Source organism: Apteryx rowi, unplaced genomic scaffold (genome assembly GCF_003343035.1).
Source record: "Apteryx rowi isolate R43461 unplaced genomic scaffold, aptRow1 scaffold_80, whole genome shotgun sequence".
NCBI lineage: Eukaryota > Metazoa > Chordata > Aves > Apterygiformes > Apterygidae > Apteryx > Apteryx rowi.
Genome location: NW_020451094.1, coordinates 1,263,678 through 1,286,327, shown reverse-complemented (window position 1 = coordinate 1,286,327; position 22,650 = coordinate 1,263,678). Strand labels below are relative to the sequence as shown.

At 58.7% G+C, this 22,650-nt stretch overlaps 1 protein-coding gene across 2 annotated transcripts; it reads right to left on the bottom strand.

Annotated features, from left to right (window-relative positions):
• Nucleotides 1-13,472: 13,472 nt before the first annotated feature.
• Nucleotides 13,473-22,189, bottom strand: UAP1 (UDP-N-acetylglucosamine pyrophosphorylase 1). Of its 2 annotated transcripts, XM_026089122.1 has the most exons (8): nt 21,835-22,066; nt 21,219-21,391; nt 19,609-19,802; nt 19,009-19,152; nt 18,199-18,387; nt 17,598-17,645; nt 14,718-14,784; nt 13,473-14,052 (listed from the first exon to the last, which is right to left on the bottom strand). In XM_026089122.1, exons 1-8 carry the CDS (start codon nt 22,001-22,003, stop codon nt 13,960-13,962), a joined length of 1,077 nt encoding a protein of 358 aa, XP_025944907.1. In that variant the 5' UTR covers nt 22,004-22,066; the 3' UTR covers nt 13,473-13,959. The 2 variants fall into 2 exon arrangements, with proteins under 2 accessions (XP_025944907.1, XP_025944906.1); XM_026089121.1 differs by lacking the exon at nt 17,598-17,645 and having other exon boundaries at nt 21,835-22,189.
• Between the last annotated feature and the right edge of the window lie 461 nt (nt 22,190-22,650).

Sequence of the window (22,650 nt, the reverse complement as noted above, 5' to 3'; positions counted from 1 at the left end):
CTCCAGTGCCCACGCAGCCCTCGGCCAGGAGTGGAAAAGTACCCGGTGCCTGTGGTGCCTCACTGTGTCCCCCGGGCAGCAGCCAGCTCCCTGGGCACCGCATACAGCGCCGCTTCCCAGGAGTTATTTTTCACGCCTGGCTGCCAAGAGCGCTACTGAAAGAGCAGCTTGTTTGGCGATGTTTGCTGTCTCACCACCGGCTCCAGCCCGCAAAGCTCCCTCCACAAACCACCCCCAAGCAAACAGCCATGCAGAGGCCAAGGGCCGAGGCGACGCTGCAGCGGCGGCTGGGACACCCTCCTGCCCCGCAGACTGCAGCTCACCCTGTGCTGCAGCCGGCAAGGACCACGTGCCCCAGCGTGCAGAGCCGCCCAGGAGCCCGGAGCACCCATCGCTGTCCCCACGCCACAAGGCAGCGTTTGTCACCTCCTGCATGGCATGCGGGATCCCAGGGAGTTTGTGGAGAGGCTGCATGGTGCACAGGGGCCTCGCTTAGCACTTCTGGCTCTCGCTCTGCAGCCACCAAATTATACCTTCCCCTGCATTTTAACATAAATATCTCCGTGCCGTGTCTGTCATGTCAAGGTGGCACCTTGGGGTAGGACTGGGTGAGCTGCCAGCTGGGAAGTCACCTGCAATGAGTCCTCCTGGATGTCCTGGGCACGGACCTTGCTGCAGAGCAGGAGCAAGTTCTCAAAGCCTGTCTCAGCCCAGGCTGCGGCAGCCCGGCCTCCATCCCCCTGCGCAGGGGCAGGCCTCTGCGGAGCACGGGGATAGCCCAGGCTGCTGTTGTACAGGGATTTGTGGCTCCAGACAGCACCACGGCAGTGGAGGAACAAGCTCCAGCAACGCGGCTTTGGTGATGCACATCTCAGGCTCATACACGTGACAGTGGAGCGGGCACATCCTTAGCACCAGTGTCAGCATTGTGTGGAGTGCCCTTTCCTATCTCTGGCTCTGCAACACTGCTTGCAATGCTCTGCAGAGCGCAGCTCTCACTGAATTTCCATTTAAATAGCATTGCATACCTCACTGAATGCAAAGCAAGCCCTGCTGTGACCGTTTCTTGGGGACCATTTCTTGGCCCTAGTTAATAACCATCCTAGCCAGGCAAAGCCAAAGCTGCAGAGGAAACGGGATTGCTTCATTTAGTGCTCTGCAGCCTCCAGGGCAGACCCAGCAAACTCTTTCCAGGGATGGAATAAGCCTTTGAAGGGACTGGCTGCAGGGAGGCCTCCAGGAAAGCCCCAGCGTGCTGAAGGAGTCTGAGCCCTGCGTTCATCCATGCAGCGTGGGGGAGAAGGGTAGAAGGGGGATGAGCCCTGCAGATGCAATCATTTTAATGGGATTTTCTTGCTGACATTCAACCCAGTTTTTTGGAGGTTTCAGAAGAAACCGTTTCTGACCAGAATCCAGGCACCTCGGCAAGTCTCTTTACTAAAGCCAGTCTTGGTTGTCTGCGAAACTGCTAACGAAGCACCTTGCAGCAGCAGGAAACAGCATCTTCCCTTCTCCTGCACTGCTCTAACCCTAACCCAAATTGGATCTACTAGCCCCGAACGCACAAGGGCTCCCACTCAGAGGCTGGGGCTCTGCCTGCAGCTTTGCCCTAGCCTGAACGCCCCGTGCACCGTGAGGCAGCCCATACCGAGCTGTGTGACGCCGAATGGGTCAGGATCAGGGCATACTGGCTAGTGACAGGTGCTCTTTGGGTCACTGGCGGTGATGGGGACGTGCAAGACAGCGGCATGACCTTGCTGGTGTGCACCCAAGAGCGAGCACCCTGTCCTGGGACTCCTGCTCACAGGACTGACAAGGCCCTTGCAGCAACCCTGGCCAACCGCCCCGCCGTCTGCCACCCCGAATCCCAGGCAGGCGTGGGGCCGTACAGGCACTGCCCCGCTCCCAGAGCCGGGGAAGCCCCTGAGATCCTGGAAACAACGCGACCCCGTTGTCACGCAGGAGGAGACTCCTGCATGCGAGCCTTGGCCTCTACCTGGCAGGACCACAACCATGGAAAACACGCGCCCCGCTGCTATTGCAGCCGCCCGGCCTTCGCCTCGCTTACCTGGGTTCACCTGGGCTCTCGCAGCCCGCGGGATGCTGAGGAGCAGCAGGAGTGGCAGCAGGGCCGGGCTGGGGAGGGCCGCCATGTCGGCAGTGCTTTGGCCCCGGAGCCTGCGGAGACAGAGCCGGGACTCGTCACGCTGAGACACCAGGCTGCGCCGCGGTGGCCCAGAGCCACCAGCCCCATGCAAGGGTCCCCCTTGGCCTCGACGCAGGAGGGAGCCCTGGCCCGCACATCTCCGCGAGAGTGGTCAGAGCCGTCCCCATCTCCCATGCCCCTGCTGCCAGCACTCCCTCAACCTCAGCGGCGCAGGGCCGTGCTGGTGCACCCACTAACGTGGCCCCCACGCCATGCCCGGACCCGACGAGCTCRTCAGACCAGCGAGCGGGGAGGACACGTGCCGTCGGCTTGGGAAGCACAGCTCAGAAGGGCCGCGGGAACCACGCAACGCCTCCAGCAGCCCTGCTCAGGGACGGCGCCGTCTAGCTTGATATCACTCCAGAAACACTCTGACCGGCCTCCCTGTCCTCAGAAGGTTTTGAAAGCAAGATGTTGCACAACCTCATCATGTAACAAAATAATAACACATTGCAAAACGCAGTTTCCTTGCCTTCTGGCTCAGGAGAGACAATCACAGATAATTGCCCGTGATTTATAGTGTATTTATTCCGACAGTTCTCCATGGCTGAGCAGTTTTCATTCCTGCCATGGCAAACTCCCAGATGAACTGAGAAGAGGTGAGCGTTGCCTACAAGGACCCCGATAAGATGCTGCAGAGACAAGGAGCCCCAGCAGTGCGGGTGAGCGCTACGGCCCGCTGCAGGCCACTGCGCCGGGGCTACCCCGCGAACCACCCGGCGCTGGGACGGGAGCCAGCGCCGGCGCCACGGCCAAGACCTCTGGTGCCAGAGAGCGCAAGGTGCTGTGGCCCCGGCCGGCACAGCAGGGCCGCCGGGGGCCTCCGGGGCACCTCCCAGCCGCGGTTTTCTCAGGCTCTGSCAGAAGGAGTTCATTAGATCCGGCGGCGAAGGGGACGGGCACCCAGCCAAGGCAGCATAGCTTATAAAACTGTCACCCACCCTGGCTGGGAGCCAAGTGCYGGGGCACCCCAGGAGAAAGCCAGACCTCGTGGCGCAGATGCCTCCCAGAGCTCGGGGCCAGCTGTGACCGCAGCAGCGAGTCGCGCAGGGCGCTGAGACAAGGCGTCCTGCTCAATTCTCCATGGAGCGCTTCGGGGACAGGCTGGAGCCGTCCGGAGCCGCCAGCAATTATGTACGAGGACGTGCAGAGAGTGGCGAGCACAGGCGGGATTGCAAAAGGGGGAGCAGGGCCCAGCAGGATTTCAGGCTTTCTGGTGGGCAATTTGAAGAAAAGAAAGATCAACAATCGGATGGCGTGGAACAGGAAGGAAAGTGGTACGTCTGAGCAGGGGCAGCGGCTGGTGTCGGTGCGTGCTGGGGACAGGATGATGCTGCTCCACGGAAAGGATCAGAGCCAGCGTGGCAGTCAGCATGCACAGCCCAGGACAGCATGTCCCCCGCGTGGACCCACTCGCTCGGAAACCCTCCAGCCCCACGCCACGAGGCATGCCTGGCCTCTGAGGCATCAAGAACCGACCCCAGCGCCACAGGCACAGCGATTTTGAAAGAATCTTTAAAAAAGATTAAAATAATCTAGTTTGTATGCATGTTAACATCTGGACAAATAACCTGCTAACCTGGAGGGGTTAAAGGCCAGATAGGAGCTGGTTGCACTTCAATGCTGGCGTAAGTCACAGCCCAGGGCCCAGCATGGCCAGGGAAATCTCATCTGTGTTAACAGGTCTCCAAGCTGGCACAGAGGCAGTGATCCAGAGCCCTGTAGATCCCCCTTACAGACCTTACAGAGCGAGTGCCCCTCTTATAGACCTCCCAGAGACCTACCACCTTACAGGGTAACTTCAAGATTAAACCCACAGTTTGGCTAATGGGCACTGCTGTCTAGATGAAACCCTCAGAAGCTCGGCTCAGTGGGGGAAGATGGATGGCTCCCGTGGTGCTGGTTAGACTGGGAGCCTCTGCCGGCTTGGCTGCTAACCAGGCAAGGCACCAAAATGCTTGGAAGCAGCTGGGCTGCACCACRGAGAACATCTCTGCACCTCACACCCACCTCACGCAGCTACGCCACAGATTGTGGGCGCCGCRGGAGCCCAAACAAGGGAAACCCTCTTTCTCCCGAGGCTGCAGATCCTTTTTCTCTAATGCAGGTTACTAGGCTCAGTGCAGAGGTGACAGGTGACACCTGAAGGCCTGTGCTGCAGAGGTTTGACCAGGTGGTCCCATCCCCATGAGACAAGGCAGGCGAACTGGTGCACAGGGAGCTCACAAGCTGTTCCCGAGGAGCATGCCTGGCTCCTATGGGTGCCAGTGAGACATGTGTCTTTGCAAACCTTACTCATGGCCTCCCCAGGCTGTTTCACGACTCGGGTGACAGAGCCAACATCCCCAGGTGCCCACTGCAGGACAGCTCGGCTCTGACCTTCTCCCACGGCCATGCTGTCACYGGAAGGGCAAAGGGGCAGGCTGGGATGAGACCCACATCAAACCATGGCTTACAGCACTCCCAAACAGGCAACACTTCTACCCCTGCAAAGGCCACGGTGAGGAAGCAACAGAAAAGCCAGCACTGCCGCAGCTACGCAAACGCACGCTGAGGACAGCGTCCCTGGCCCCAGGTGCCACGGCGAGGCGGTYGGCGCGGACCCCTTCAGGCGGCCTGGCGGGTTCAGGCAGGCACCTTTTTGGCTGATTGCTGCCAATAGCTCAGATACACCCTTCTCTGCTCCCCCTCCTGCCACCCCAGGGACAGATGCTTTGGGGTGCAGGGACTCTTCCCCGGCCCCTCTTTTGCAGCAAATCCGTTTTAAGCCAAGCCGAGTACTAGCAAACCAACCTGGTGCTGGCTGTCCCTCAGTGGYGGAGGGTCCGGGGTGCACCATGGGTGGGTAGAAATGGGCCACCGCCTCGTATGAGCATGCAAGAGCAGCCCCCCATCGTGCACCACGCGGGATGGAGCCCTGGCGCGAGGGCTGGCGCGCTGCTGCGGTAGCTGGATGAAAAAAGTGGCTAAACCCCAGCCATTTACTGTGGTCGCAAGAGAGCGAACACAAGAGTTTGTCTGGATTTGTTTGAACTGTGTGGCYGGAGATGAAGATCCTTGGGAATGAAAAGCAAAAACAAAATGCAGAAAAAAAACCTGGTTTTGTTTTAAAATAGCGAACAAAAGTGCCGGGCGCCTCCCGGCCCCGAGCAGGCTGGCCATGCTGCCAGCCCTGGGCTGCCGGGGCGAGCGGGGCACGGGACGTGCCTTTGGGCTCAGCCAGGCCAGCAGGCACCGGCGCGACCACCTCCGCGTCCAGCCCACGCGCGGCACAGCCCCTCGCTGCCCCAATGGGACTCTCACGGGAAACGTCTCCCACAAGCCATGAAACGTTATGGCAGCTCTGACTCAACACGGTCTCGGGCTGGGCTGGAGATGCTGCAGGGATGAGCTTCCTGGCCAGATCCAGGCTCTGGGACCTGCTCAAATAGCCGCGGGGGTCCTGCGCGCGGCTCCCAGGGGCGCATGCCGTTACACGAGCGGGCGGATGGCAGCCAGCTCTGTGCCAGCTGCCAGACAGCGTGGCCGAGGTATTACTAATAATTATAATTCTCTGATAATTATCTGGGGTGGACTGGAGCCTGGGGGAAAGCCTCCCCCTGACATGCACGCCAGCCACAGCCTTCTCCCATGGGTGCTGCTACAGAGCCACCGCGGGTCAACCTTCGCTTGCTGAGCAATGGAAAACCCATCCCCTCTGGAGCAACGAACGCCAGGAGAAAGCCCAAATCCGCCCCGAAACCAGCCAGTCCATCACAGGCGCTGTCCTTGCTCCCAGCGCGGCCGCCCGCGCCCCGCGGGGGTGCTCCCTGCACGTGCCGCTGGATGCAGCCCAGCTCGCTGGCCAAACCCGGGCTGCTCTTTGCCACGGACACGAGGGCAGCCGGGGCAAGGGTGCCGCGACGGTGCTGCCCTGCGACGCCCAGGCTCGCCCAGACCCCTGCGTGCAGCGGGCTAAGGCTTCACCTCCGCCCCGTTTAACCCTGCGGTTACGTCTCACCTGTGTGAGCCGGGCTGGGAGAGTGCAGCTCAGAGCCCTTTGCGTCGGGAGCCTAAGTGGCTCTTCTGGGAAGCTCGCGGGCATATTTATACACCTTAGGTGTGTGCGATATAAATATTTGCAAGCCTGGGCTGCTTTTTCTGGCCGGGCCTTCTGCTCCGGCTTCCTCGGCGGATTGCTTTAGCGCTGGCCGGGCGCTGCCGGGACAGAGCGGCCCTTTGTGGCGGCGGAGGGCGGCTGGCGGGGCCGGCCGCGGCAAAGGGCAGCCTCCCCCCGGCGCGCGCCAGCAAACGCCTTCGCCGCGCTGCCGACACGACACGTTGCTAGGAGTGCAGGAGGAGGCCCGCAAAGCGGCCGCCGCTTGCTCCGGAGGAGCCATGCTGGGGAGAGGCACCCCAGCCCCTCCGCTCGCCCGGCCCCGAGGGGTTATTCGGGGAGGAGGCAGGTCAGACCGAGAGATGCTAACACCTCTTCTGGCCTTCAGAAATGACGGGATGTATGTCAGTGACTAAATCTTTGGTCACTATCACTTCCCACCAAATATTCAAAATCGGCACTTTGCATCCTGGTGGTTAGCCACCGGATTCATTGGGCGCCTCTGCTAAAACACGATGCAAATAAAAATGCTGCTATGCAATAAACAAATTGCAAATAAACATGCTGCTTTATATTGATTTTTTTTCCTTTCGGGGGGGGGGGATGCACATATATTGTTGCATTTTTTTCTATCCCCAGCTTGGAAAGTTTAGGTAACCAGGCTAACTTGCCAGCTAGCTCGGTTGCAAATGATAATTTCAACTACATAGCTCAAAATTGGTGAGAAGTATCCACAAGGCTCATATTTGATCACAGCCAATTTCTGCAGCACTAAAACGCTCAATTTCCTTTTGTAGTCCAAAAAATGTCCACAGATATTTTTTCCCACTATTCTTTCAGTCTGAGTAAACTCTTTAAGCATCGGGATACCAGATGCTGTAATCTCCCAAAGGGAAGGGATTTACATTTAGYCTAATATAAGGAAACTTTCTCATTGCAGCCACGGTGAAACGCGCCTTGTTCGCACGGCGGCGCTGGGATCCGGGGGGACAGCGGGAAGACAATGACTCATGCGCTGGGGCTCCGGGCAAAGGTGCATTTGGTCAAACAGGCTACGAGTTATTGGCAAAACAGCTGGAAATCATTTTTGCTCCACCAGCTTTGAAAGAGGGATGGCTTCGCTACATTTTGTCTGAAAATGTTTGCTGAAAATTTCAAACACTGGAAATTTTTACTGCACAACATTTTCAGTGTTTCTTCCTGGCACCTTTTGCTTAGTTTTGAGCATTCTTCTTCCCTTTTCTCCCCCCCACCTCCCTTTCCCCTCTGGTTCTACGTGAAGTTGCCAGGGAAAATTAGGGAAAGAAAATTAAACCTGTGTTTGCTTAGTAGCACCTCTCTCCCCCCCAGCACACGCAGTTAAAAGAAGAGGAGACACTTGCCCCTCGGGATGGGCTCCYGTGGGCAGCCGTGACTTGCCATGGCTAACACAGGGCAGACCTTCCCGGGCAAAACCTGCCGTCAGGGCTGCTCGGAAACTGCTTTGGGCTTGCTGGAGGGAAGCAATTTCCCCATTCCCCACCCTCCATGCGGAGCAGTCGGTCCTGGCATGCGGTCCAGGTGCCAAGGCCGAGTCGTTGGCATCCCGGGCGCCGTTCGGTGACTTACGGGTGGGAGGGAGGCGCAGGCTCCAGCGACGCTCCCGCTGCCAAGGCAGCTTGGCTCTGCCGATGCCAGAAACTCCTCGTCTGCACCCCGGGATGCTTTTTTTTTGCATGCCTTGAGCACCTCCAGGAAGCGGGGGTGAACGAGGGAAAATCTCACTGGGGGCCCGAGGAACCAGCCCTGCACTCCCCGCCTTAGTGCCACGGCGCCGGGCAGCTCTGGCACCTCTAAAGGGACCGTCGCACCGCTCCGAGGTGCCAGGCTGGAGCATCGCCTGCGCTGGGCCGCGCGGTGCCACCCCGTCCTCGCCTGCAAAGGGGACCGTCGCGCCCGAGGGGACGAGCCTGCGCTAGCCTCAGTGCACAGGGAACGGGGACCCCAGCACAGGGCCTGGCTGTGTTTGTGGCTGGTTTTGCAAAGCACAGCGCAACGAAGAGGAAAATCATCCTTTCCTCTGTCAGCCTAATCGGTGCCCGGCAGAGGGGCCAGGTTGGGGCAGGGTGCTGCTGCGCCAGCCGGCACTCCGCGGCCCCCGGGGGGTTGGACCAGGCGCTCTCCTGAGCCCCGTGTGCCTTCACGCACAAGGGCTCTCATTGAGTAAATTCATCGTTCTCCTTATTGCACCCTTGTGGAAAGCCTAATCCCAGCGGAAAGCAAAGGGCCTTGTGGCCTCCCCCACGAATGGGGAGACCCCCCGCGCATCCGCCCCGCCAGTAGCCCCGGGCTGGGTTTCGGCCAGCTCCCACCAACCCGTGCTGCCTGCGAGGAGCCGTCAGCCCCCCCTTGTGCCAAGCCGCAGCGGGATGCTCCGAGGCCACGCAGGAGGACGAGACCCCGCGCGCCGCAGCCCCAGACACACGTGGCGCTTTGGGCCCGGGGGCTGGGGACCCCCAGCCTGGCCGGCACTACAGCCCCCGGCATGCCGTGCCGCCAGCGCAGCCTCCGCAGGGGCGCACCGCAGCATGCCGGGACCCGTAGTCCCCCTGCCCCCAAAAATGCCATTTTAGACCTTCGCCGCGCTGCATGCAGCCCCATTTTCTGCAGCTGCAAGCGCCTCCCCAGCACGGACTAGCCTGCTCGGCTGGGGACGTTGCAGCGCCCCAGCACGTCCCCACCGCTGCCAACTGCCCGGGAGAGACCCACGGCGGCCGGCCGGCCGGCTGCACCCCACAAGGGTCTCCACCAGCCGAAAGCCCGCGCGCCCCCTTGCCGGTCCGTGCCGTGGTGCGTGACATCACGGCATCGCCCCCGGGGACCCGTCGGCAGCAGGATGCGGGGTGGGATGCTCGGCAGCGCCCGGCCCCACGGCGCGACCCCGCGCCCAGGCGGGGACCCCGGGGACGGCGGGGCCTTGCTGGCCGGCCAGCCCCGACACCGGTGCTGCCAACAGCAACACGCGCGGGAGCCAAGGAGAGACGCACCAGGAAACGCCAGCCCATCACGAGGGAGAGAGGGAGAACRGGGGGGCGTCGGGAGAGGAAGGGCCAAATTTCATCACCCCAGGCAGGGAGGCCGCCCCACGGGAACCGCCGGGACCAAACCCACGCCGGCGGCCTCCGGGCGCTCCCYGGCCCCTCCACGGGGGGATCCGGCCACCCGCCGCAGAGCAAGGGGGTCCTGGCGCCGCCTGCCCCCCGGGAACGCGGGGCCCCTCCCGCCGCGGGGGCGAGCGTCTCCCCGCGCGCCCCGAAGCGACTCACCGTGGCGGCGAGCCGGGGGCCGGGCGGGCACGCTGGCGCGGCGGGCAGCCTCCTCGCCCCTCGCCCCGGCCGGAGGAGCCAGGCGAGGAGCAAACTTCCCCGGGCTGATGCAAGATGCCTTTGAGAGCGCTTGTGCATTCTGCGGATTCCTGGGAGCCGGCCAGAAATCCCACAATCCAACATATTGCACATTTGGTTTCAATTAGGGAGCAGAGAGGGGGAGCCAGTCACCAATCYAAGCTGGTTTTTCTGCGGAGGTTATTTTCCTCAACCCGAGGGAATGTGTGCAAAGCTATAATTTACAGCAAAACCCATTCATAGCGCGAGAGAAAAAATAAAAAAATACCCGCGGCCAGTGAGGGCGCTTAAAGCAATAGGCAGCGTTTTTCTTTCTGGCGCTTGCCCCTTCCGCAGCGGGACAGCACACRTGTCCGGGCCCACGCGTGCCGGCCCAGAAACCTCCCTCCCTCCCCACGCGCGGGACGCGTGCCCGGAGAGCGTGGGCGGCGGAGGGGCCCGCGGCCGTGGGCTGCCGGCCCTGGCGCCTCCCCAGAGGTCCCCACGCAGGCGGCCCCGCGCCGGGCCTCCCGCCGCCGGGATCCTCCACGCGCAAGGGTCTTCGCTCAGCAAATAAAGCGGCCGAGACTCCCGCAGGGAAAACAAAYCTGCCACCCGGAGGTTGCATGGAAGAGAAAGCTCAAGCTCCCCCAACTGCACTTTGAATTTGAGTTTTTACCTCATTTCCAGGCACTAGCTTGGTCCCGTGGCCACTGACTACATAACACAGCACTGATAAGATAATAATAATTGGTTTAAATAAATTTTTGTGCAATAGTTAAAAATGCAAAATTAAAAAAACCAATCACTAGTATTTCAAACTACTCTTTCAGCTGAGTTTTAGGCCGCCACCCCGCGCGCGGACGGAGGCTCGAGGGGAGCGCGGCCGCGAGCAGCCTGCACCGGCCCCTTTGGGCTCCCTGGCGTGAGGCCGACGACACCCAGCGCGTGCCCAGCGGAGGCCGCGGCAGCAGGGGCTGGCGCTGCCCCGCACAGCAGCGGAGAAACGGGGCTGGAGGAGGCTTCAGCAGGATGCGCAGTGGGAATCGGGCCGTTTGGGTCTCCCCCCATGGAAAGCTGCATCCTCCCCACCCCCAGGGCAGCCAAATAGCTTTTTCTCAGGCTGCTTTTTGCAAGGGCAGCTGCTAGCCCCACGTCGGCTCCTTTTCTGATGTGCCAGGGACGGCTTTGGTGGATTGCAGTGCCTTATTCCCATTCCTGTGCTTGCACAAACCCTGCTCTGTACACACACATCCGGGACTGCAGGACGTCTCCTGGGGAGGCCGGGAGCGGAGCTGCCTTGCGCCCGGAGCGCCCCCAGGAAGGAGCCRGCGAAGAGCTGCTCTCCCCGAACGCAGCACCCAGAGCAGCCAGCGAGCCCAGCAGCTGCCAGAGGCTGCAGCGTTCACGGAGAGAGAAGCAGCAGAGCCAGTGAGCCAAACGCACCCCACGAACAACCTGGAACAGCTTTCCTGTGCGTGGCCTGCAAGGAAGGCCGGGACTTCACCGGGGAAGCAAGCCCTACCGCCACCGGGAGCACACGCGTACGTGTGCCGCCGGACACCAGCAGCCCCAGCACCAGTACCGCCAGCCCACACCTCCCCGCCATCGCGGCTCGCAAACCGGGCACCGCGTCCCTGGCCGTTCCCGGGGCAGCATGGAGCAGGACCCCACGTCCCCGCATCCCCGCCACGGGAAGCCAGAGCAGGCGCCTGTCGCGGGGCTGCAGCCTTGCTGCAAAACCCCCAAACAAACCCTCGCGCCAGCTCCCAGCTCATCTGGGCTCCAGACAAACACTGAGTCACAGGCAGAAAAGGCCACGAACCGCCCGGCAGGGCGCCAGCGACGTAACGAGGGACTTCGTGGCTGCCACCAGCCCTGGGCGGGCAGGGGGCCCGCGGGCTGCTGCAGCGGGGCGCTGCCGTTTTGGGAGCCCCACAGAGCCAGTGCTGGAGCGGGTCCGAGAGGGATGCCAGGGAGAAAGCCTTTGGGTCCTTCACCGCGGGGTCTGGGGCGAGCCCGGTGCCCCCACGCCATGCTGCACGCACCTCTCCAACGTGCACCGGTGCACTCGCACCCGGGTGCACGTGCCAGCCGGGCTCACGAACAGCAGAGCTCAGCTGTTTTAGCTCCACAGGGGAAGCTGAGGGGGGAGGAGAGGGGGACAAGCGAGGCAGAACAGCAAGCGGCTCCAGTGCTCTTGGAATCTCCAGGCTTTCTGGGAGGGCAGGCAGGATGGTGCCAGGGAGATGGCGCTGGTGCAGTGCCGGCTGCGGGGCCGTGCACCCGCTCCCAGGTGTGCTGCCCCACATGTGCACGCTCATGCGGGCACTGTAACACAGGCACGTGGACGTGTGCCCACAGGGATGCGCTCACCGGCACACACATGCCCCTACGTGCACACCAGCACAAACACCAGCCGGCTCTGCTCCGCTCCTCCCGCTACCTGGAATTAGCGCTGAAATAACTTGGCAGTGGGCACCGACATGTTGCTCTATCCCAAGACCTAATGCAAAGGTGTTGGTGTGCAAACAGACCCAAACAGCCAAGGCAAACACCACCTCCCCGCTGCCAGAGCGCCAGCTGGAGCTGCCATCTCCTCCCCGCTCGGTGGTGCAGCCCCTCGCTTCTGCTCAGAGCCACGCGCATCCTCTCCGAAGCGGTCCATGCTGCGTGCCGGCAGCTGCCTGCGCGGGGTGCCTGCCCTGCGCCGACGAGGAAGAGCAGGCGGTGCAGCTCTGCACACCCTCGCCTGCTCCCCACCAAGCGCAGGGAGCAGGGACACCCCAGCCCCACGGTGGCTGCGGCAGGGCTCCACAGAGCCCACGAGGATGGGGAGGCAGCGGCGCAGACCACCCGCGGGGGACTCTGCGGGCGGCTCCTCACGTCCTCGCTGGCTGGGATCCCGGCCCATCTCCCACAGGACCCCCCACTGCCAGCCTGCCTCGGCCACACGCAGCCCGACTTGCCCATGGCGAGCTGCCAGGCCGCRGCAGCCCCGGGACCCCCCGTGCAGCCCCGGCCCCCATGCGGGGCACAGCGGGCGAGGAAGCAGGATCGGGGCCCCCGCAGCTCTGGATGCCAAGTCCAGGCCCCAGCCCACCCCAGAGTGACGTGCCCCAGGGGGTTGCGCCCGGCCAGCAGCACTGGGCTGCGGCCAACCTGCCGGCAGCGGTGCCGGGCCAAAGTCTCCATGTGCCCATGCAGGCCCCCTCTCCAGAGGGCTCACCTGGCAGCGCAGAGGTGCTGCTGTGTGGTTTCCCACCTGGCGAGGCAGCCTCTGCCACGTGCTAGGCTGAGCCGGGGCTGCCCGACAGGAGCCTCGGCACTCCAGGGACTTGGCCACTTCCCCAGTGGGAGAGGTCTGTGCCCCATTCCCGGCCCTGMGAGGGAAAAACCTCTCCCCCAGTGGTAAAGGGCAGCTGCACCCACCTCATGGCAGGGACTGTGGCAGGACTTGGGAGCAGGCAACATGTGGCTCTGCTAGATGTCACAGTGCCTGGCTGCTTTCACTCCCAGGTCGCTGATCGAGCTGGACTCCTGCCGGTTCCTACCTGTTCAAGGCTTGCTGCCATTTGCAGAACTTCATAAGGAAAGCACAGCCCTTGGTTTCCCCTAGAAACCTTTTAAAAGAGCGCTTGGTGCCAGAGGACCTGCTTGGGACTGCTCCCGGGAGCCATGCTCCGTGCRGCAACCTCTGCTGTGCTGGGAAAAGCCGTGCACTTAGTGCAAAGCAGTTGGATGTCTGCTCTAAGAGCAGAACTGAGCAGACCTCCGAGGAATGTCACCATCACTAAACACCACCAGATGACAGACAGGAGGGACTCAGAGGTTTAATTGGATTCTTCGAGTTGTGCAAGGTACAAAGGATGACCAAAAGGGAGGATGTGGGCAATAACAAGGACCCTATTAAAAAAAATAGTCTTGTGTATTTGAGAAAAATAAAAATTCAAGATTAACCCTAGCCCCGTACCATAAAAATCTTCTGCATGTACAATGACTATTACTATATACACATTTAAAAATAAAAGCCCATAGCCTGAAGTGCAATTAGCAGCACCACAGCTGTGCTTCGTGGCAGGGGAACCCATAAAGTGTTTGTTTCTTAAATTAAAATATAAATAGAAGCACTCAACATGCCAAGAACCAAGTGGGTTACATCCTCCTCTGCACACCAGTTCAGAGTGAGCACGGCCAGCCCCTACCAGTTACAGCTATAAACCTTCATGTGTCCGAATTCACAGTTCGTCAGCCGAGAGGGACAGCTGGGGTTTGGCGCCTCGCTGCCACGGCTGCTACATCCCATTCTTCACCAGCTCGTGGATGCCATTCTCGTCGATAATTAAAGGTGCACGAAACTCTTGGTCTTTCACGTACTTTTCCAGGCCCTAACAGAGCAAGAAGTGGCTTGTTAGGAACCTGAACGCTGCTTGTCCATGGCCAGTGGTCATTGGCTGGACAAACACCAGGGAGCTAGCGTACAGCCTAGGCTGCCAAACGGCCTCGCTCCTGGGGTCCCCTCTCATGCAGGGCTGTCACCTGCAACGGAGAGCTCACAGCGATGCTGCCCTACAGCTACTCCTTCTCCTGTCAACTAAGCCAGCTCTTCCAAGCTGGTACAAGAGCCCAGCTACGTGCAGGGCTCTATGCTGCAGTGAAGCCTAGCAATAATATTGCCCAGCGCCRCGCCAACTGTCCCAGGCTCCCAGCCCAGTCTTTCTAAGGCAGAAAGGCAACAGCTGAAGGGCTGGCATTTCTTGGAGAGCAAACCAGCAGCTCGTGTCACCTGCTCTGTGGATCTGCTGAACCAGTCACAGACAGGCTCCAGTCTCGAGGACAGAGACCACTCCTGTGTTGGAGGCTCAGGGGACACTAGCCCAACTCTGCTGTGGGAAACTTCACAGTGAATTTGAGTTACACTTTTGCCACTAACCATCCTCCCTATCCAGGGGTCATGGGGTGTCCAAACGGGTCATTGTTGAACGCGTGCCCTGTGAGTCTCCCCCACAGGGCTGGCTAATCTGCAAATGAGCCCTGGAGAGTGAATACTTACTTCTCCTCCATAGGAGATAAGAGGAGAAATTTCACACTGGATTGGCAAGTCACTTGCATCCTTCAAACTGCAAAGGAGAAGTCATAAGCATTAGTCATTTCATGCCAGAGTAAATGGACCGGGGCCCAGAGATCTTGCAGATACCAGCACACGCTGGGTCAGCAGCTGGCTGGTGTGTGCTGGGTGCTGGCGGCTGCCAGCCCACGCAGACCCCGTCAATGCAGAGCTCCCCCAGGTTAGTCAAGCCTTGCACACTCTCCACTTAGGTGCTAGCTCAAGTTTAGATAACAGCAGCAACCGAGGGGGTGAGAGAGTTTTAGATGGAGCTTTACCATGGATCAGTGTTCCCTTCCACCTGTGAAACTAGAGCAGTATCTAGGCCCCTGTTCCGGACCACAGCCCCCCTGTATTTGAGGCTGCTTGTAAACTAATCACCCCTTCCTCCTCCTGCACCGCCTGTGACATGAGAGAGGTGTGCTCAGTGGGCCCCCAGAGCACCTTCCTGCTTCGTTGGTCACAACAGGCTTTTTTCACGAGCTTCTCATTTTAAAGCACAGGTTTAGGAAACAGGGTTAAGCATATCTGCTGGGGCTGGCTGCTTGCTCAGAAATACTCCCTGCAGTGCTGTCTGCTTCTCCCGCCTTCGCTTCTTAGGTCAACTGGCTTTCAGCTCCTTAGTTCACAAGTTCTAGTCGGATGCAAGTCTGAGCTGGTGATAAAAACCACAGATCCACGCTAAGGCTGCCTGTCACCGCCGGGCCCTGGGCCTGGCCGGCGAGCAGCTACAGCAGCACTGCTGGGAAGGGCCCGCAACACCCGTCACGCTGCTATCAAGCCTTGGTAAGGCCCCCCGCACACTCCCCCCACCCAGCCGACGTGCAAGACTCGCCGATCAGGAACAGTCCCACTAAGCCCTCACAGCTCCAAGCACAGAGGAGCATACAGGCAGCCACTGTGGTACCCCAGGGCTCCCCTTTACATCTGCTCGGCATCGCAGCCRGAAAGGCACTGCAGGAAGTTGTCTGCGACAATGCTCAATTTCCTCAGGTCTAAGCTTGTCCTTGCTGCCACGCGTTAGGTCAGCTCTCTGCCAGTCTAAGCTGAGAGTAAATACAACTTAACTCACCTATTCTAATCTAGTTTTTGCACTTGTATTTTCCTTAGTCTGACTCATTTTAAGATACTCGTAAGAAAAGAGTTGCCATTAACTGCAACTTTTATCCTACATAAAAACTAGGGTGACAGCCTATTTATACATGTGAAAGCACTCAAAGTCTTAATTAAAAGTTAAGAATCTAAGTGCATGCTTCAAAAAGTAGAAGATATGACTTCTCTTCAAAGTGGCATCCAGGGGGTGGAAGATAACAAGCCTTCTTATGCTCCAACTCACTGACACTTCTCAGCTTGAAGTCCTAGAAGCCTAGCCAATGCTCCCCGTGTCTGTAGAAGAATATACTGTTACTACAGAAGTTTTTTTAACACTTTGTAAACTTTGGTTCCAAGCACCTAGCAAGGGGCTTTCACTGGTTTTGTGGTCTGGATCTTCAAAACTTAATACTTGAAGTCACATAAAAAAATAGCTGATGGCCTACATGTGCTATGTCAAAGCCTGCTTGACATTTACATAATGATTTTATCCAGTTTCAGGAACCAATCTGCCTGGATGGCTGGCAGACACTGGGAGACAACAGCCGTTTCCAGCTAAGGGACTGGGTGGGATTAGACCAGGCAGTGCTACTCTGGCAGTGGTGTGATGAACACAGGATTGTGATGACTACTGAATCCGGGAAGAAGGGAAACTCCAGCGTATTTCACAACAGCATCCTGCCTTCAAGGTGACTTTTGGGAGCTGTTTCCAATAAGCAACAGGCTGTCTGCCATCCTGCATGTGCTGGGCGGGAGGAGATGTCACCGCATCCCGACTCCCCCAGGGTCTGCCAAGACCGGCAGAGCACACCCACAGCCCCAGCGTGCTCTGCCATGGGAGGTCAGGGAGGGGGTGGCCAACCCCTGCACCGCTAAATAACCCGGTTGAGTCAAGCTCTAGCCAGATTACATTACACACAGAACAAAAAGTTAAGTGAGCTGCAAATCCCTTACCAGATCCTTGCAGGCATTAGTGAGCCCTGCAGGGCAGAAACACCACCTTCTACTCCAAGTCCCACAAGCTCAAAGGCCCTGGCTCCTACTGACCCTGCAGGAGGCTGTACCTAAAGCACACGTGCTACACAGCAGATCCTTACTGTGCCTAGTCACTTGGAAACACTCTGTCCAAGAGTGTAGCGTGTGGGACAGGACAGCCCTGATTCTGGAGACAGAAGCACTAATCCCAGCAGGCTCAATGCTGGGCCTCTGGTGGGTGAGAGGCTGTGGCAGGACACCTTGCAGGAGGAGCCATAACCATGACCTTGTGTGCTCCACATGGACGTGACAGCTCCCTGCCTGGTCCTCCTGATGTCCCCTTCAGGCCCTGAGCTCCCCCATGTCACCACCCGATACAAGCAGAGGGAGCGCAGCTAGAGCCAGGCCAGCTAAAGCCTCTCCCACCCCAACATATCAGCACAAAACCTTTGAAGTTATTACTGAACGGTACCTCCGAGCCTCTGCAGAAAGGTGTGCAGGGAATTAGCAGATGCTACATATCACCCGCTACCGTGAGAAGCAACATCTACAGGATCCTTTAGTAAGACATGCCCCACTCCCAGCATGCACCCTGGAGCCCATCCATCCTGTTAGTGACTACCRGAGCCCAGTCACCAGCACGCTCCCGCCACAGCCTGTGCAGCAACCGCAGCCTGGTGCAGCGGTTCGTCTAGCCCATTAGTACCTAAGCACAGCCCCGCCACCATGCACTGCAGCCCAGCTACACTGTATAATTACTTGTCATTGACATCAGCTGGGATGGCATCTGACCTTCCGTTTGTGACACTACGTGGGAATAAACAAGTGTTAACAAGGATGGGAAAAAACAGAGCAGAAGAACAAGTGTGGGGTATGCTATTCTCCAGCCCTTCCCTCGCTGCTTCAGAGGCAGCGGAAAGTCTCTCGGTTGAGGGATGCCACAACCCCAGCCTGGCTGCTGCACAAGTCTGGTAGCGTGTGTGGGTTTTAGGAAGCCATGTCCTCCAAGCTTGACTGTGCAATAGACACTTGCAGGATTCGGTTCACAGGGGTTGAAACAAGAAGGAAAGCTTCTGCTGACTCAGAGACAGCACATCCTTCCAGCCACAGCACAGGCTGACACGAGACAGGACCCCCGGATAGTGGCTTTAGGCAATGCTGGAATGTCATTTTAGGAGTGTGGAAATGGGGAAGGGCTAACGTTTTATACCAGCCCAAACACAATACGCAAGGATCTCCTGCCTGGGGGAGAGCTCCTCACCAAGCTTACCCAGATCAGGAGGGCAGGATCCAAGCCAGCAGCCATAACCCATAGGAAGGCAAACAGCTGCACAGGACAGTAACAGGACCAATTGCTTACCGAGGGATGGCGGGAATGCGTGTGCCATTTTCATCCACGAAATGCCCTCCTGCATTGAGAACCCAGCGGTGATGCAGAGACATCAAGGCATGTCGGGCTGTGGTGGGATTGTCCTTCSCGTTCTGGCTGTCTGCGTTCTTCAGAGGAGAGAACTCGTCCTCACGCAGGACTTCATACACCACAAACTTCCTGGAAGGGAGGGAACAAGGCACGGGAAGTTCAGGTTCAGAAAACATGCCTGCTCCCTTTCGCTTTGGCTTCTCCGCTACTAGGYTGGTGGAGCCAGGGCCATGGACACCCTAAAACCTGTACCCACCAGTTGTCCTCACAACCACAAAGGAGCTAAGAGGACCCAGATGTCCACAGAGGAGGCTGGCACGTGGGCTGACTGAACAGGACACAGAGACCACGACATGCAAGCACAGCATCTGCTGGTTGTGCTCTCTGGAGCACAGTTCAAACAGCCCCATCACTCAACTTCTCCAGCTTCCAGGAGAGGCCATCGTAAGAGTGCAGAGGGACTGTAGGGTCAGGAGATATCAGGCTACTACCCTCTGGCCCAGGAGCTAKGGCCAAAAAGCAGGGAGTGACTGAAGCTCGACTGAGCAAGAGGCACACAGCTACTGTCCCTCCTGCTGCTCATATCCCCACTCACATCAGGGCACATTATCTGCTGCTGCTGAACAGCATTCCACCCCATCCTGACCCCAGGGAGTCACCTGTGGGCACAGCCCCCCTCACCCCTGGAGAGTCTCAGAGCTCCCAAGGGAGAGCCAGCAGCCTGCTCACTGCAGAGAGTAAAGGACATACTTGGAAAACTGGAAGATGTCAAAAACGAATTTTTCCATCTTGATCCCATTGGGCTTCTCGGGTTGGATCAACTGCCCAGTAGTGATGTCCACATGTGGGATCTTCTTCTCGGCTACGTGGTGCTGCAGCTGTGGTTCGTAAGTGCTGTGAGGCCAAGAAAGAGCTGTCACTCACACAGCCAAGGAGGCGCTTCTCCAGCTTGGAGACAGCTGCTGCGTTAGAAAGGCAGCTCTGCCCCTGACACCCAGGCGTCCCAAAGACACGCGTTTCTCATCCCTGCAGCAGCCAGACTACAGATGACCCTGCATAGCTCAGTTCTGGCACAGGGAAGCCAGCAATGGCTGGGGGAAATCTCATCTCGAGGAAGGGATCGTGCACAGAGACAGGGGTCAGGTCATGGGTGCAGCTGCAAGGGCAGGGGACAGACATTAGACACAGAACAGAGCACATGGACTTCATCCCAGCATGCACATCCTACAAACAGCTGGAGTTTAAGCAACAGACAGCAAGGCGCAGGCAGCCAGAGAGCAAGCTCTGCTTCAGCATCAGCGCTCCTTCTCAAGCATGCAAGCAGCCGACTGCTCCCCCGCAGGCCCATACTTGACTACGTCTTTCAGGAAGGACGTGGTGAAGTAGTGATTGGCAATGTTGCCTGCATTGAAGAGTAGCCGTCCATCCGGGCCCCGTTTCTGTGCAGTGGCCAGGGAGATCTCGCTGTACTCCACCACCTGGTACACACCGTCCACTCTGCACACCACGCCCACCGGCTCCGTGGGGTTGGTCTTCTCTACCACCTGCCCAAGGGAAGCACAATCAGCAAAAGGCCCCCAAAGCACCATGCTTCAAATGCATCCTTTTCTATCTAGCAGCTCCAGACATTTTCCTATGCAAGAAAGCAGGGCAAAGGGAGGGATACAGATGCTGGAGCCCTCCTCTCCCTTGTACTTCTAGCAACGGTCACCAGAGGTGGTGAGACACCAGGACCGGGGACAGGCATCAGGCACACCCAGAAAGCGCAGGAATGATCTAGCACCAAGCCCTCATGGGGCAGACAGAGGGCATGGATATTTTTAGCATTCAGCACACACGTGAACAGCCAGCTTGCTGCACACCATCAGCAGGTGGCTGGTGTCTCAGCAGAGCTGTCACCCACAGGGCTCCTTTTTGGTCGTCACGTGATCATACGCTAGCACCCTACAAGCAGTCTGTGGAGATCCTCCATCCTCCTCTTCCTCACACCTGACAGACTGCCACCCCCCCCCCCCAGCCAATTCCTGCCAGTCCAACTGAGAATCACTCTGCCATCGTAGGGCAGTGCTCAGGGAGGCTGGGCTTTCTCCTTTCTTAATTTAACAGTTTATTTTCTCCTTCTTTCACTTGGGCCAGAAGGAGGAACTACTTTCCCTTTCCCCGGCTTGCACAGGGAGAGCTTCAAGGCCAGCAAGCCCTATCACCTGTTTGTCAGAGCTCTTCCCCAGGCCAGGCTCTAAGCCAAACCCAGCCCAGTGCAAACATAAGTGCACAGCACCTTTCACTGTTGATCTAAACCTGAAGAAAAACTTTGGGTGTGCAAGGTACACACAAGACTAAAGACTTGGTGCAGCGTCAGAAGTCAGTTGCACCCACTGTATCTTGGTCAGATGCCCAGGAGGTCACAGCCGGGGACACCTAGCAGCCTGCAGAAGAGTCCCTGGGTGCCAAGATTCCCCAGAGCTTCCCGAGAACAGCTACCCACTGTTCCTCGAGTTCAGGTGGGAACCAGGCAGGCCAAGGCTCCCCAGCAGCTCTTGGTCCTGGAGACCAGACAAGCTGTGAGCCCTGAGGCTGTGCCAGCAGCATGTGACTCTTGAAGGGCAGGAAAGGAACAGCACACAGCATCTCCGGGGCTTCAACYGGCCCAGCGCCCACAGACACGAGAGCTGGGTCTTGCCAGCAGCATCTCTGGTGGCCAGGTGCAGGCAGGTGGCATGTGGACCAAAGTCAGAACCAGAYCTGAGGGGCTGGTGGGACTCCAGAAGCACTTGTTATTTAAGGAGTGAGCACCCAGTGCTCAGTCCTTCCTTTTGACTGTAGCAGATCGGCAAAGGAAGGGCCAGGGAAGCTGGGCCAAGCAGCAGGACAGATCCCCTGTGGTACAAACAGGCCACGTAGCAGCTCGGGGTGGAACCACTCCCCAAGGAATGCTGCCCGCCTGCCTCCACAAACAATACCTTGGCGCCGCAGTCCGCTCCCTTCTCCAAGCAGAACCCGATGAACGTGGGGTCAGCCACCTTCACCAGGATGTTGTCCACACAGTACACATGGACACTCTGCACGCCCCTCCGCTCCATGTCGTCCATGATGCCATGCACACCCAGGGCCCGATACAGGCCCCCRTTGCCATCTGGGGAGGGAAGAGAGCATCAGGGCCACAGCACTACCTGGCTGTCCTGCTCAGTCACCCACATTCCTCCTCCACAGAGCTGGGACACCGGGAAGCGGTTGTTCCCCACTCCTCCCTGCTGCATAAGACACCTCCCAGCCTACATCACCCAAGGGCCAAGTTATACCGTGAAAAACTGCCCTGAAGCAGGCTCAGGCATCCCAGTCCCTTTGGAGAGGACTGAGCTTGCTGACATAGCAGAAAATTAAGCTAGGAAAAAACRACTGCTTGCTGAGCTGGGCAATAAAGCTGCAGGGAGCCAATGGGGCAGGGCAGTGAGGTGTCATCTCAGCAACTGTGAACTGAGGGATCAGCTCAGCTTCCTCACATATGTTTGCCCCCAGCGCTGCACCCAAAGGCATCCTACCCCCATGCATCTCTAAGAACAGTTCTTGGTCACAGACCTGGTGCCATGGAAATCTTGCCCTTCTCTTCCAGAAGAATTTTCCCATCAAATCCCATAGCTGGTAACATCCCCTGCTGGAAGAAGATCACATTTTCTTTCTTTAAGCCAAAATACCGGTGCTTCAGGAAGAATTCCTTGGTGGACTCCATAGTCCGGCCACTTGTCATGATGTACCTGCCGCAGCACAGAAAAGCTCTGATYAGCAGGGAGGCCAGAGCAGGGTCTGACACTCCCCACCCCAAGCATGCCAAACCGCTTCAGCCCACCCCATACAGGGCACTCTCTAATGCCTTCTTCCCCTTCTCTCTCAAATCTTTCAAAGGAAAGTGACCCTCAGCAGACCCACCTCTTTGGCAGCCAAAAGAAGGGTCCCATCCCTGCCCGCAACGCCCATCTCCACCCGACCCACCCTCACGCAGCAGACGGGACACCCAGCTGCAGCAGGCAACTCCCTTCGTGACGCAGACTGCCTGAACTCCCGCTCATGTCTACAGTGGTGCCTTTGGACTGGTGCTTGCCCCCACCTCCCAGCTCCCTACCCTTCTCTGCCAGTCTCTCCAACAAGCCAGCCACAGGCAACGTGAGCTGCACTCCTGAGGATTGCTGGGGCTAGACCTGCCAACTTTGATGGGGCCTCCTAGAGTTGGACCCACTGACATCACTCTGGGTCTTGACCCACCAATGTCAACAAGGCTCATACCAAGGAGGTCACCATCAATCCCATAGGGCCTTGACCTGCCAATGCCAATACATGAGGCCTTGATCTGTCAAGGTCGACAGGGTCTGTGCCAACAGGGACCCACCAATGCAGCTT